At 35.4% G+C, this 16,373-nt stretch overlaps 1 protein-coding gene across 1 annotated transcript in view; it reads right to left on the bottom strand.

Annotated features, from left to right (window-relative positions):
- Nucleotides 1-16,373, bottom strand: part of LOC142353351 (serine/threonine-protein kinase 36-like) — a 97,682-nt gene that overhangs the window by 14,676 nt on the left and 66,633 nt on the right. Inside the window, exons 21-23 of the mRNA XM_075405584.1 lie at nt 15,263-15,537; nt 13,848-13,933; nt 13,516-13,592 (exon numbers count right to left, since the gene is read on the bottom strand). Of these exons, the coding sequence (XP_075261699.1) occupies nt 13,516-13,592; nt 13,848-13,933; nt 15,263-15,537 (438 nt within the window). The remainder of the gene's footprint in view (nt 1-13,515; nt 13,593-13,847; nt 13,934-15,262; nt 15,538-16,373) is intronic.

The following is a 16,373-nucleotide window of genomic DNA, read 5'->3' as shown; positions in this document are numbered from 1 at the left end:
AGGGTACAAAAAGCGGGAGAGGAAACGTTTTAGTGATAAAAGAAAAAAAACAAAAGAGGAAATGATTAAAAAAGAGCAGTAGAAAGAGCGACAAAAAATTTTCTAGAGAAAAGAAGCACAAGCAACAGAAAAAAGAAAAAGTCAGAGACAATAAAGACACATAGGAAAGAGAAACCAAAGAGAAAAGCAAGAGAGAAAAGAAAGGCAGAAAAAAAGAAACAAAAGAAAAAAGAAAGAAAGAAACAGAACGAGAAAAAATAAAAATGAAGCAAAATGACAGAGAAGAAAGAGAAAAGAATGGGAGACAAACAGAAAACTTTGAAGAGAAAAAGAAAAACAAGAGACGAAAGAAGCAGTGAAAAAAGACAAAAAAGATAGTGATGAAAGAAACAAGACAGAAAAGATCACAACAAAAGATAAGAGAGGCAGAAAACAGAACAGAAAAGAGTGATAAAAAAGAAAAGAAGGGGAGAGAGACTGCAAAGAAAGAAGAGAAAAACAATAAATGAAAGAATTAGAAAAAACATACCTCGCACATTGCCGGAAAATAGCCGCCGTTGATTCCAATAAGTATGATAGGGATTGAAAGAATAGATATTGAAAAAAAAAGATTTTTGTACAAAAACATTTTTTAAGTCCGATTTATTTTGATGGCATTTCGTAGTTAAACATAACGTACTTCTGTTTCTTAGAGAGAGGCTACAGGGGGCTACTATCAAAACCAATAAGCATAAGAGATGGTAACTAAGACTTATATGAACGACGTTCAATTACCGGGCATCTAAAATTGGGCTTTATGGGTTTATCCCGTTTCTATTTCTGACTCCAATTTTTTATTCTGACTCTGTTCTTTTTGAATTGCTTTGCTGGGCAACTGATGTTCAAAATCATTTTTAGCAGAATGAGAGAAGAGAGAAACTAGCCTAGAGAAGTCAAAAAGATGTCACGCAAAATGTTGAAAAAGCGGCAAAATGAGGTAAAGCGAAACATTTTTTTATTCGACGAAGTAAAAAAAATAGGAGCACTATAATAGCCGGCTGAGAATATGAGGGCCGCTATTAAACAGACAGAAAAGAAATAGAGGAAGGAAAGGCAGAGAAAAACAGAAACGAAAGAAGAGCAAGAGAGAAAAGAAAAGGAAGCAAAGGGAGCAAAAAGAGGGAGAGGAAACGTTTTAGTGATAAAAGAAAGAAACAAAAGAGGAAATGATTAAAAAAGAGCAGATGAAAGAGCGACAAAAAATTTTCCAAAGGAAAGAAGCACAAGCAACAGAAAAAAGAAAAAGCCAGAGACAATAAATACACAAAGGAAAGGGAAACCAAAGAGAAAAGCAAGAGAGAAAAGAAAAAGAAGCAACCGAAAAAAGAAAAAGCCAGAGAAAATAAAGACACAAAGGAAACAGAAGAAAAGAGAAAAGCAAGAGAGAAAAGAAAGGCAGAAAAAAAGAAACAAAAGGAAAAGAAAGAGAGAGAAACAGAACGAGAAAAAATAAAAATGAAGCAAAATGACAGAAGAAAGAGAAAAGAATGAAAGAAAAACAGAAAACATCGAAGAGAAAAAGAAAAACAAAAGATGAAAGAAGCAGTGAAAAAAGACAAAAAAGATAGTGATGAAAGAAATAAGACAGAAAAGATCAAAACAAAAGATAAGAGAGGCAGAAAACAGAACAGAAAAGAGTGATAAAAAAGAGAAAAGAAGGGGAGAGAGACTGCAAAGAAATAAAGAAAAAAACAATAAATGAAAGAATTAGAAAAAACATACCTCGCACATTGCCGGAAAATAGCCGCCGTTGATTCCAATAAGTATGATAGGGATTGAAAGAATAGATATTGAAAAAAAAAAAGATTTTTGTACAAAAACATTTTTTAAGTCCGATTTATTTTGATGGCATTTCGTAGTTAAACATAACGTACTTCTGTTTCTTAGAGAGAGGCTACAGGGGGCTACTATCAAAACCAATAAGCATAAGAGATGGTAACTAAGACTTATATGAACGACGTTCAATTACCGGGCATCTAAAATTGGGCTTTATGGGTTTATCCCGTTTCTATTTCTGACTCCAATTTTTTATTCTGACTCTGTTCTTTTTGAATTGCTTTGCTGGGCAACTGATGTTCAAAATCATTTTTAGCAGAATGAGAGAAGAGAGAAACTAGCCTAGAGAAGTCAAAAAGATGTCACGCAAAATGTTGAAAAAGCGGCAAAATGAGGTAAAGCGAAACATTTTTTTATTCGACGAAGTAAAAAAAATAGGAGCACTATAATAGCCGGCTGAGAATATGAGGGCCGCTATTAAACAGACAGAAAAGAAATAGAGGAAGGAAAGGCAGAGAAAAACAGAAACGAAAGAAGAGCAAGAGAGAAAAGAAAAGGAAGCAAAGGGAGCAAAAAGAGGGAGAGGAAACGTTTTAGTGATAAAAGAAAGAAACAAAAGAGGAAATGATTAAAAAAGAGCAGATGAAAGAGCGACAAAAAATTTTCCAAAGGAAAGAAGCACAAGCAACAGAAAAAAGAAAAAGCCAGAGACAATAAAGACACAAAGGAAAGGGAAACCAAAGAGAAAAGCAAGAGAGAAAAGAAAAAGAAGCAACCGAAAAAAGAAAAAGCCAGAGAAAATAAAGACACAAAGGAAACAGAAGAAAAGAGAAAAGCAAGAGAGAAAAGAAAGGCAGAAAAAAAGAAACAAAAGGAAAAGAAAGAGAGAGAAACAGAACGAGAAAAAATAAAAATGAAGCAAAATGACAGAAGAAAGAGAAAAGAATGAAAGAAAAACAGAAAACATCGAAGAGAAAAAGAAAAACAAAAGATGAAAGAAGCAGTGAAAAAAGACAAAAAAGATAGTGATGAAAGAAATAAGACAGAAAAGATCAAAACAAAAGATAAGAGAGGCAGAAAACAGAACAGAAAAGAGTGATAAAAAAGAGAAAAGAAGGGGAGAGAGACTGCAAAGAAATAAAGAAAAAAACAATAAATGAGAGAAGCAGAAAAAACATACCCGGCAGAGTGCCAGAAAATAGCCACCGTTGATTCCAATATGCATGATTGGGATTGAAAGAATAGAAGATATTGAAAAAAAAAAGATTTTTGTACAAAAACATTTTTTAAGTCCGATTTATTTTGATGGCATTTCGTAGTTAAACATAACGTACTTCTGTTTCTTAGAGAGAGGCTACAGGGGCTACCATCAATACCATTAAGCATAAGAGATGGTAACTAAGACTTATATGAACGACGTTCAAATAGCGGGCATCTAAAATTGGGCTTTATGGGTTTATCCCGTTTCTATTTCTGAATCCAATTTATTATTCTCACTCTGTACTTTTTGAATTGCTTTGCTGGGCAACGGATGTTCAAAATCACTTTTAGCAGAATGAGAGAAGAGAGAAACTAGCCTAGAGAAGTCAAAAAGATGTCACGCAAAATGTTGAAAAAGCGGCAAAATGAGGTAAAGCGAAACATTTTTTTAATCGACGAAGTAAAAAAAAATAGGAGCACTATAATAGCCGGCTGAGAATATGAGGGCCGCTATTAAACAGACAGAAAAGAAATAGAGGAAGGAAAGGCAGAGAAAAACAGAAACGAAAGAAAGAAGAGCAAAAGAGAAAAGAAAAGGAAGCAAAGGGAGCAAAAAGAGGGAGAGGAAACGTTTTAGTGATAAAAGAAAGAAACAAAAGAGGAAATGATTAAAAAAGAGCAGATGAAAGAGCGACAAAAAATTTTCCAAAGGAAAGAAGCACAAGCAACAGAAAAAAGAAAAAGCCAGAGACAATAAAGACACAAAGGAAAGGGAAACCAAAGAGAAAAGCAAGAGAGAAAAGAAAAAGAAGCAACCGAAAAAAGAAAAAGCCAGAGAAAAGAAAGACACAAAGGAAAAAGAAGAAAAGAGAAAAGCAAGAGAGAAAAGAAAGGCAGAAAAAAAGAAACAAAAGGAAAAGAAAGAGAGAGAAACAGAACGAGAAAAAATAAAAATGAAGCAAAATGACAGAAGAAAGAGAAAAGAATGGGAGAAAAACAGAAAACATCGAAGAGAAAAAGAAAAACAAAAGATGAAAGAAGCAGTGAAAAAAGACAAAAAAGATAGTGATGAAAGAAATAAGACAGAAAAGATCAAAACAAAAGATAAGAGAGGCAGAAAACAGAACAGAAAAGAGTGATAAAAAAGAGAAAAGAAGGGGAGAGAGACTACAAAGAAATAAAGAAGAAAAAAACAATAAATGAAAGAAGCAGAAAAAACATACCCGGCAGAGTGCCAGAAAATAGCCGCCGTTGATTCCAATATGCATGATTGGGATTGAAAGAATAGAAGATATTGAAAAAAAAAAGATTTTTGTACAAAAACATTTTTTAAGTCCGATTTATTTTGATGGCATTTCGTAGTTAAACATAACGTACTTCTGTTTCTTAGAGAGAGGCTACAGGGGCTACCATCAATACCATTAAGCATAAGAGATGGTAACTAAGACTTATATGAACGACGTTCAAATAGCGGCATCTAAAATTGGGCTTTAAGGGTTTATCCCGTTTCTATTTCTGACTTCAATTTTTTGTTCTGACTCTGTTCAATTTGAATTGCTTTGCAGAGCAACTGATGTTCAAAATCACTTTTAGCAGAATGAGAGAAGAGAGAAACTAGCCTAGAGAAGTCAAAAAAATATCACGCAAAATGTTGAAAAAGCGGCAAAATCAGGTAAAGCGAAACATTTTTTTATTCGACGAAAAAAAATAGGAGCGCTATAATAGCCGGCTGAGAAGATGAGGGCGGCTATTAAACAGACAAAAAAATAGAGGAAGGAAAGGCAGAGAAAAACAGAAACGAAGAAAGAAAAGACAGAGAAAAGCAAGAGAAAAGAAAGGAAACAAAGGGAGCAGAAAGAGGGAGAGGAAACGTTTTAGAGATAAAAGAAAGAAACAAAAGAGGAAATCAACCAAAAAAAGAGCAGAAGGAAGAGCGACAAAAAATTTTCTAGAGAAAAGAAACACAAATGAGACAGGAGAGAAAAGCAAGAACAAAAAGAAAAAAGCAACAGAGAAAAGAAGAAGCCAGAAAAAATAAAGACACAAACGAAAGAGAAACCAAAGAGAAAAGCAAGAGAGAAAAGAAAGGCAGAAAAAAAGAAACGAAAGAAAAGAGAAAAACAGAAAAATCAAAAATGAAGCGAAGTGACAGAGAATAAAGAGAAAAGAATGGGAGATGAACAGAAAAAACATCGAAGAGAAAGAAAAAAACAAGAGATGAAAGAAGCAGTGAAAAAAGACAAAAAAGATAGAGATGAAACAAACAAGACAGAAACAAGATCGTAATAAAAGATAAGAGACGCAGAAAACAGAACAGAAAAGACAGTGATACAAAAAGGAGAAAAGAAGGGGAGAGAGAAAGCAAAGGAATATAGAAGAGAAAAGCAATAGATGAAAGAAGCAGAGAAAACAAAGAAAAAGAGGAAGGAAAGGCAGAGAAAAACAGAAACGAATGAGAGAAAAGAAAGAAAAGCAAGAGAGAAAAGAAAAAAAAGGCAGAAAAAAGGAAACGAAAGAAAAGATAGAAGGAATGAGAGAAAAGCAAAATGAAGCGAAAGGACAGACAAGAAAGAGGAAAGAAGGGGAGAAAAAGAGAACATCGAAGAGAAAGAGAAAAACAAGAGATCGAAGAAGCAGTGAAAAACGACAGAAAGGATAGAAATGAACGGAACAAAAGAAAAGGAAGAGCAGAAAGAGGGAGAATAAACTTTTCAGAAAAAAAATGAGAAAAGACAGAAACAAAAGATGAAAGGGAAAAAAAGCAGAAGAAGGCACACGAAATTTAAGGGAAGACACAAACGAAGACGAAAGAAACGAAAGACAAGAAAGAGAAAAGGAAGAGCAAAAAGAAAAAACAACAGAGAAAAGAAAATGCGAGAGAATAAAGACAAAGAAAAGAGAAAACAGAAAGAAAGAAAAAAGCAAGAGAGAAAACAAAGAGAGAAAAGAAACGCAAATAAACATACGAAAGAGAGAAAAGAAATGAAAATGTAGCCAAAAGACAGAAAAGAAAGAAGGGGAGAAAGAGAGAAAAGGCATCGAAGAGAAAGAGAAAAACAAGAGATGAAAGAAGCAGAGAACACAGACAGAAAAGAAAGGAAACAAAAAAGAAAGGAAAAAAAATCAGAAAAAAAGGAGGACAGGAAATTTTTCTAAAGAAGAGAGAAACGAAAAAAATAAGAGAGGAAAAGAAGAAAGCAGAAGAGGAACATTTTTTAGAAAGAAAGAGAATAGAAAGACAGAGACGAAAGAAAAGGGAAAAGCAAGAGCGAAAGAAAAAGCGAAAATCAAGAGAGAAAAGAAAGAGAAAAGCAAGGAGAAAAGGAGAGAAAAAAGACAGGAGAGAGAGAGAGAGAGAGCGCGAGAGAGAGAGAGAGAGAGAGAGAGAGAGAGAGAGAGAGAGAGAGATAGACAGAAAGAGAGAGACGGAAGAGAGAACAGCAACAGAGAAAAAAAACCAGAAGAGAAAAGAAACAAGAGATAAATAAGAGAATTGAAAAAAAGAGAGAAAAGACAGGCAGAAAAAAAACAAAAAACACAAAGGGAGAAAAGAAAGAAAAACAAAAGAGAAAAGAGGGGTAGAAAAAAAAACAGAAAAAGGGCAAAAGAAAGAGAAAAGAAAAAAGAAAGGCGAATGAAAAGAACAGGAAAAAGGAAAGCAAAAGAAGACAGAGAAGAGGACAATACCGGCTAATGTCGGAAGAATAGCTCTCGAACGACAGGCGGGTGGGAAAACACTTGACCCCACCGGGATTCGAACTTTTGACCTCCAAGTTTATAAACATATGCACTACCGACTCTGCTATTTTGCCATTAGTTTTGCCATGCTGCAACAAAATTTATATTAGCATTAAGAGTGAGAGCAAGAAATCACTCAAACAGAACGAAAGCGTGAAAAAGTCACTTGAGAAGTCTAAGAACGTTCTAGAAGAAAAGCGCAAAATGGCCCAGCAAAAATTTGCATAAAGTATTGGTTCCATAGACACTACCAGTCTCTTCATCTATTTAAGCCGTCGGTGCCAGTATTGGTTCCATAGGCTACTTATTAATTAAATCTTAATTCCTCCGCGAACACGTAACAATATCAGTTCCACCAGCAATGATCTAGTTGAAAAATTGATAGCATGTACGACTACGAATTGTCCTGTACATACAAAACTTTGTGCCCACTAATTTTGATTGCTCTCAATCTTTCACTTGCGGCTTTTGTTGTGCTTCTAATAAGTTGAAACCTTCTAAATCTTACTCTGAAGCGGTTCCGGATTCGTTGAAAAACGAGCAGCAGACTCGAGCAACATTGTTTGCTGAAATTCAGCAAGAGCAATCACGTAAAGATGCAAAAATATTTAATTTAATCGTAAAAGGGACAAAGCCATCTGACAATTGTGCTGGCTACGATATTGTTGAAAAGATTGCAAATCAAAATGACGTATCTCTTGTGTCATCGGATGTTCAATGTAAATGGATTGGAAAACCACAACGTGATACAGGAAATCAGTTATTGCTTCTCAAGTTTAAAGAAAGGATAAAACGAAATCATTTTCTGCGTAAGTCAGTAGCATTGAGGGATTCTGAGAACTTCTATAATGTATATGTGTCTAACAAAGGCTGAGAGAGTAGAGCAGTACAATTTGCGATTGCAGAAACGTCAACTTGAAAGTCAAAAATCTTGCAAACATACAAAAATCGCCGAGGTCGTGTACAACAGAATTGATTACAGACAAATTACTCCTCTCAAATTTTGACCCTCCTTCTTAACGTTCAGAGCATTCTATCGATTGAAAGGAGACTAAGATTTGCCAGCTCTTAAGCTTAGTTTCGCCCGCTGTTGTCTGTCTGACAGAAACATGGCTTGATGATTCGGTCATTGATAATGGAGTTTTTGCAGGTCACCCTTATACAGTCGTTCTGCGATCAGATCGAACGGCCGGTCAACATGGTGGACTCCTAGTAGCAATGAGTAACGCTTTCTTGGGTACTATTAGTTTAATTTATTATTCAAAGTGTGAGCAATTTTGTGTTCTTGTCTTAAGTAACCAGATTCTTACTCTCTGCATTATACTTGCATATCTACCTCCTCGAGGATCGGTGTTTTATGTCAAACCTGGTGTTACAGAAGACAAATTGCGAAGTGTTTTTGCTGATGTGGAGGCAAGCCTAAGCTGTGATCAACACAAATCTGTCCCCTGGATTCTACTTAGTGATTTTAATTTTCCCAAAGTACGTTGTGAGTCGATCTCTTCGCCTCATTCTGATGAGGAAAAATTGTTAGAATTTTTATGCAATGATTTATTGCTAACACAAATTGTTGATTTGCCTACTCATAAGCTTGGAAGTATTTTGGATCTTATTTTTTGCTCCCATCTCAACGAATGGGCTTTCAATTTTGAAGAGCGACTGTGCTCAGATCATTATCCCATTCTTTCAACAAATGTTGACCTAGATTACCAATGGGCACAATTATACGATAAGCTCTTTTAACGAGGCTGACTTTTCGCATCTAACACTCACGATCTCTCGCCCAGGAATGCCACAAATTCAATCCTGATTTTCTATCAACGTTCTATGGTAAAGTATTTTGCGCTCTCAACCAAAAGCCTGAACAGAAAACGGCGAAAGCGCCTCGAAGCTCCATTCTATTATTCATCGCAGACAATGCATTGTTTAAACAAACTAAATACAGCTCGAAAACATCAGCAAAATTCAGTTGAATGCACCGAAAAGGAGCTAAAGATTCTTGTCGACATGGACAAGCAGGTTTTGTTGAGCAGTGTACAGAAGTTCAATACAAATGAAGCGTTTGCTATGTTGAAAAATTTAAATGGTAGAAGTTTCCTCCCTAAAAAAATGTTCTACAGAAACGAGGACTCTCTTGAAGGCTCAGTGAGAGCAAATCTCTTCAACCAGTTTTTTCAATCAGTTTTTCAACCGAAAACTGAAATTTGGTTAACTGACTTTGTGTGCGGCAATGAGATCAAGTTATCTGATGTTCAGTTCAGCCTTGACAAAATTCAAAATTATCTTCTAAGTGTCCCAAGTAGCTCGACTCCTGCTTTTGATGGTAGACCGCCGACTATTTTAAGTAAAGCGGCACATACATTGGCATCATTCGTTCATCTTGTTTTCACATATATTATTCATTCACAAATTTGGCCTGAGAATCGGAAATGTGCCTATGTTATCCCTATTCACAAAAAAGGACCTCGAGCGGACGTTGAGAAATATCGGCCTATTTCAATACTCCCGAGGTTATCTTTAGTTTTAGAGAAAATTCTATTTCTGTTTATTTATCCGAAGATTAAAGATCGGCTGAATCCTAGACAACATGGATTTCGTGCAAAGTTACGCAATTGTTCAGATTTTTGCATGAGTTATATCTGAATTTTGACAGAAACATTGAGCAAGTTGTTGTTTATTTAGATTTCAGCAAAGCTTTTGATTCTGTGGACCACTCGACGCTGCTTTCGAAAATTATTCATTTTGGTTTTGACAAGATTTTGTGAAACTCATTAATTATTATTTATCGTCTAGACGGCAATGTGTTAACTTAGATGGTTTTTTATCAGCGATCCTCCCAGTTACTAGTGGTGTTCCCCAGGGAAGCGTGTTGGGACCGCTTTTCTTTTAAATTTTCATTGACGATATGATTGACGTACCCGAAGTATAAAAGGTTCTCTGCTACGTTGACGACACAAAATTGCTCTGCAATGGCGACTTCTGCTTGTATAGTGCTTAAAATGATCTATGCTCGTTGCGGTTATGGGCTTATTGTAACTATTTGTCTTTTAATTCAGCTAAAAGCGGTTATTTACATATTAGTAGAAGGTCATTGGATAATATACTTCTTGGTGATGTCGAGATTCTTTCGCTTGATAATATTACGGATCTGGGAATTGAGGTATCCAAAACGTTGAAATGGAGTCTTCATATTCAAACCAAAATAGTAAAAGCTCGTCGGTCGTTCAATTAATTGAAGCACAGTGTTCCGTTCAACCTCCCATATGGAGTTAAATTCGATTTATTCAAGGCATGTGTTTTGTCGGTTCTTCTATATGGATATCCTGCTTGATTTCCTGAAGTTTCGGATATACGGAAATTAGAACAGCTCAATATCCATTGCCTGCTTTGATTACAATCACTACTCCTCCCTGCTAAAATTATCCAACTCTCTGCCAAAATGCTATCAACTTATCGAGCGGGATATCGAGTTTTTACGGCAATCTTAAACAATGAGAACTGCATATCTTAAAAGGTATTGAACCTACGCACTTTTGATCGTGAACTTCTGGCACTCACACGAGGTAGGAAAAGATATACAGAAAAATAGTTTTTCTTCAGAATTGAACGTATTATGACGCCGCGGATTTACTTAATGTCAGCATCAGTTTTTTCAAAGATACTTGCAAATCCAAAACCACAACTCAAAGTCTACTAATGGCAATGAGAAATGATAAATTTGATTTTGACTCAAATTGCAAGTGGTACCTTAGGTGTAGATGTAGTTTCTGTATAGCATGACTCTGTTCAATTAATGATTATTTTTTTCTAGCTGTTACATAATTAATAATTTCATTTTTTATCTTTGCGCTACCATTTTTATCAAAATCTTAAAATACTTGGTGATTCTAATTTTCCCAAAATACGTTGGAAGTCGATCTCTTCGCCTCATTCTGATGAGCAAAAAATGTTAGAATTTTTATGCAATGATTTATTGCTTACACAAATTGTTGATTGTCCTACTCATAAGCTTGGAAGTATTTTGGATCTAATTTTTTGCTCCCATCCCGACAATTGGGGCTTCAATATTGCAGAGCGATTCTGCTCAGATCATTATCCCATTCTTTTAACAAATGTTGACCTAGATTACCAATATGCAAATGGATACGATTATACGATAAGCCCTTTTAACGAGGCTGACTTTTCGCATCTAACACTCACGATTTTTCGCCCAGGAGTGCCACAACTGGAATCCCGATTTTCTATCAACGTTCTATGGTAAAGTATTTTGCGCTCTCAATCAAAAGCCTGAACAGAAAACGGAGAAAGCGCCTCGAAGCTCCATTCTATTATTCATCGCAGACAATGCATTGTTTAAACAAACTAAATACAGCTCGAAAACATCAGAAAAATTCAGTTGAATGCACCGAAAAGGAGCTAAAGATTCTTGTCGACATGGACAAGCAGGTTTTGTTGAGCAGTGTACAGAAGTTTAAGACAAATGAAGCGTTTGCTATGTTGAAAAATTTAAATGGTAGAAGTTTCCTCCCTAAAAAAATGTTCTACAGAAACGAGGACTCTCTTGAAGGCTCAGTGAGAGCAAATCTCTTCAACCAGTTTTTTCAATCAGTTTTTCAACCGAAAACTGAAATTTGGTTAACTGACTTTGTGTGCGGCAATGAGATCAAGTTATCTGATGTTCAGTTCAGCCTTGACAAAATTCAAAATTATCTTCTAAGTGTCCCAAGTAGCTCGACTCCTGCTTTTGATGGTAGACCGCCGACTATTTTAAGTAAAGCGGCACATACATTGGCATCATTCGTTCATCTCGTTTTCACATATATTATTCATTCACAAATTTGGCCTGAGAATCGGAAATGTGCCTATGTTATCCCTATTATGCCTATTATACCATTATGCTATCAACTTATCAAGCGGGACATACGTGTTTTTACGGCAATCTTAAACAATGAGAATTGCATATCTTTTGAAAAATTTTTCAAGTTGGACTCAAAGGTATTGAACCTCCGCATTTTTGATTGTGAATGTCTGGCACTCACACGAGCTAAGAAAAGATATACAGAAAAATCGTTTTTCTTCAGAGTTTAACGTATTATGACGCCGCGGATTTACTTAATGTCAGCATCAGTTTTTTCAAAGATACTTGCAAATCCAAAACCACAACTCAAAATCTACTACGGGCAATGAGAAATGATAAATTTGAATTTGACTGATCTTGCACGTTGTACCTTAGGTGTAGATGTAGTTTCTGTATAGCATGACTCTGTTCAATGATTATTTTTTTTCTAGCTGTTACATAATTAATATCATTTTTTATCTTTGCGCTACCATTTCTATCATAATCCTTGTTTATACCCTCAGAAGGTGATTGAAGTCCTATACTAATACTACTACTACTCAATGAACTTTGTCAAAATGCATACAAAACGCTATGTTTATGAGGCCCCAAAACATGAAGACTAGGAGCTCAGACATGGTGGTATCGGTATTCACGTTACGTTTAATATATAGACATAGATAGATAAAGATGGATAGAGACCGGAGGAAAAACATGGATCACGAAAAAGTGTGAAGAAAGAGGGAATTTGAGAACAGAGAAAGGGGTACAAGGTTAATGCACCAAATTCCTGAAAAACTACGCGCCTCGCATTCTCCTTAGCTCAACTCATTGCGCTTCCGCTTCTTAATCCCCAGACTCAGGTTCAAACCCGACTGTTGCTTGTCGCGTTTGCAGAACAGTATAATTAAGGCCTTTTAAAACATGAAATAAGAGGCTCTTAAAAATGGTGTTCAGTGGCTCTCTGTCGACGTTGAATTAATATATAGATTACCTGTTTTTTTTAGGTTGTCAAAAACATTTTTTCCATGCAATTGTATAGACATATCAAATTCTATAGCACAAATTGTCTTAAGGATTTCTAGCCCCTGGGTCTAAAAAAATCTGAATAATGATAAATGTCACAAAAATAGAAAAAAATGCAAGTTTTGTCCAAAAAAATGCTAGAATTCGTGATATTAAAATGTTGAAAACCACTCCATTAGCATTAGAAACTATGCAAAAAAATATAATCAATTCCTAAACGAGGTAGGTTCCTTGACACCTAGGGCTGAAAAAACACGAAAGAGGACAAAAATGTTCAAAACAGCTTGAAACAAATTTACCAAAATATATAGGTCTTAAAATTGTCATAAAGAGTACTTATGTTTTGCAAAATACCTTTATCAACTTTAACCAGCCTCAATTTTACATTGGTCCGATAAAAAAATTCGAAAAATGACAAAAAACGGAAAATCGGATTATTTTGGGCGCAAACACTAAAAATGACCTTTTAACCTTAAAGTACGGCCTTCCCGGTAGCTTTATCACACTAAGCACTTCAAGGACTACTAAACGCGGCTAAGGACCTCTGCTTAAACTTAATGCCCGCTGGGAGCTACCTGTTTATCTTGTTTTTAAGGACGAAAAGTTAAATGGTTCAGACGGAAAAAGCGGTCAAGCAAAAAATTGCATTAAAAAGAACAACAGGACAAATATAACTTCTACAAACTTCGCTAGAGAGCAATTACAAAGGTGAACAACGAAAAACCGATAGGAATTACAAATTTTTGCACTTTATTTCAGTAAAAATGGCCTTGAAGTGTCAACTTGTAGTAGCAATATTCCTTAAAACCTATATAATAGCTCCAGATGTCAAAATCAGAAAATCATTTGAAAATCAAATCGGCCAGATTAAACAAAAACGATGAAGCTAATTTTCTTACCTCCGCCGATTCAGAGAACACTGACACAAATTTCTCCAGAAACAAATCGTCCGTCAGCACCAGCTGTGAGAGCAAGCCTAAAGATAACAACCTCTCGAGATGCATCGTCTATTAATTACGCTGATTACCGACATAAACAAGTCCAGGTTATCAGATTGCAAACATCATTTCTAAAGGTATTTAATTATTAGTTCATGTTCCACTTCTAACAGAAATGAGAAAACTCATTTTTAGATGAAATGACACTTGAGGGGGGGGGGGGGTGAGGTATCGAAATGGAGCAGACTCATAAAATTTGTTAATAGTGTAAGATGGTGCTGAAGTCAACTCACCTAAGGGGATCTCCAACTCCTCGTTGTGGAGGATGTGAAGACAACAGTGGATGAGGGAACCAAAGAAGTCATGAGAAGCTGCAATTCTGAAACAGAATTATCTTTCAGACACTATAGGTAAACAAAACTTTTTCATGATGTTATACTCTCCCATGTTATCATGTTGTTAGGATATGGCTTTGAACTAGCAAACATGTCAATTTCCCAGTAATTTTCCCAAATTTAACTTCATAACATATCTGGCAGATTGCCGGGATAGCTGCCAAAGAATAGACTTGGGTGATATAACATGAAAAGTTATCGACGCCACTCAAAAATTGATAAAGCTTGTTAAAATTCAATGCGCAGAACCTTTTCTTTAGGGGCCTTTATTACACATATAGAGTTCCTTTCACCTTAAAGTAATTCAAAGTAAACTTGAGTTTTAAAGTGCAAATGTCAATTTGTTGAGTGAGGTAAGTCACTTATGATCAAAATCTTATCACGTAAATGACCTAAAAACTTTTGCTAAAGAGTGAGAGATGACGTCACGCGCGCAAAAACCGTTAGTGAGAGAAAGAAGTAATACAGAAAATATGACTTTCTCAGCTTTGCTGTGTGAACAAATGTAATACAAAAAATAGCGTCAGTAGAAACAAAAAAAGTTAGCAGGACAAGTCGAGGCGCACAATTCAAAGCATTTTCATTGACTAAACAAAAGACTAGACCTTGAACCGAATATGAATGGATTGGGAAAACCATTTAGAAAAAAATCCAATCCAAAAAATCGAAAAAGTAAAAATCAAAGTGAAATTGCCACATGTGAACAAAAAAACCACTAGCGAGAAAGCGAAATTTTGTTCAAAACACCGTTTCCCCACTCTACTTTAAATTTAGAGCGAAAAAATTTCACGCCGCAGAACCACTCGCTTTTTCGCTCAACTTCCTGTTTCGGCGTGACCAAAATTAATACTCCAATTTGACTTCAAAAATCATAAAAATATGTGAGCAGCGCCCCATACGAATCTTCAAAAAAGACAGCGCCCCAATACGATTAAATTCTCTGAATTGTAAAAAACCAAGATCACCGCAAAATAGCTCCGATCAGCTTACAGCTATAACAATATATTTTTATATGTTGCTATCCCATGCAACTGCAATTATAGTTATTTTTGCGATCGAAGCAATATAACACGTTCATCGGGCTGGTAGCAAAAAAAATATTGGATAATTTTGTGCATAAATTTAAAACTTTTGAGGTTTAAAATAGGTGCTAAACTTTGTTTTGAAAAGAAGTCAAATTTCTCCCAAAAACTACTCAGCGATATATGGAAAATTTTTTTACGGAACCAATGCTTAGAATCGAACAAAATTGGGTAACACACTGAGCTAGTTATACTTGCTAACATAAAGCATAACTGAGCTGTTTAACTTACGTGCATACTTGAGATAAAACTTGATCGTTATGAACTGCAAATGGGAGACAGAACAGCTGTAGGACATCCAAACATATCTTATGAGCTACTTGTTGCACTGGTGGAACTAGGGCACGAGAGGTAGATAGCGAGAGACCGCTAGCCACTGTCCCCGAGGAGATTGCGAAGGGTGAGAGGTACAGGTACTCAAAGAACCGCTTTGATACTAGGGTGAAGAGACACTGTACTAAGACGTTATCTTCGTCTGCAAATAACGATGCACATTCGAATGGTTCCTAAACAGATGTAAAATGAGCAATCCGGATCAGTTTGTAAAAACGGTCTTCCTTTCGGTAATAAAGTTTTCAGTAAAACGTTGATTGAGCTGTTCACTTATTGACACAGTAAGATATCCATTTTCAAAGCAGTGGTCCTACTTCTACGATTGATTGCTGGCAGGTTCGTTGCCAAACCTTAACTACTGCCTCTGATCACTACGTTAAGGCCTGCTAACACAGCTGGCATTGGGAATGCATAAAGCAGATAACTTTCTAAGAAATTGAACTAATGAATTAAAAAAATGAAAACTTCCCAAGCAAATAAATTATTCGATTCAGCGTCACAACAATCTCAAAAAATTTTTTGCAATACTTTTGCAATCGCAAAATACTTTTTGTTGGAGATATATATTGTTACAATTAACTCAAACTATGACAAATATAAAATTTACCAGAAAAAAGACTCGAATGCGGAAAACCACTTATTACAAAAACCTAGTGCCAAAAAACTTCGCATAATAGGCATCAAAGTAGACTGAAAAATCAACAGAAGGAAAAATTTTATAAACTTTTTTAACAACGCATAGAGATAAAGTAAATGAAAATATAATTTATGGTAGCAACTCCAAACAGATATTTTTGAGAAGGTGCTAAACCGTAAAATGTGCTAATAACGGACACATTAAAATATATTCGCAAAAATGCATCTTCATAATTTTAAAAAATGAAAATCAAACAAAATTTGAGAAGAAAAAAATCATTCCATTATTTCCCATCGGAGGTTCGGTTAAAAAAACAGAAATACTTCTGTAAAAATATTGAAAACAGAACTTCGAATATTCAGCGTTTTCGGC

This window comes from Convolutriloba macropyga, chromosome 14 (assembly GCF_964194025.1).
Source record: "Convolutriloba macropyga chromosome 14, txConMacr16.3, whole genome shotgun sequence".
In the NCBI taxonomy this organism is placed as follows: domain Eukaryota; kingdom Metazoa; phylum Xenacoelomorpha; order Acoela; family Convolutidae; genus Convolutriloba; species Convolutriloba macropyga.
This window is presented reverse-complemented; position numbering and strand designations above follow the sequence as displayed.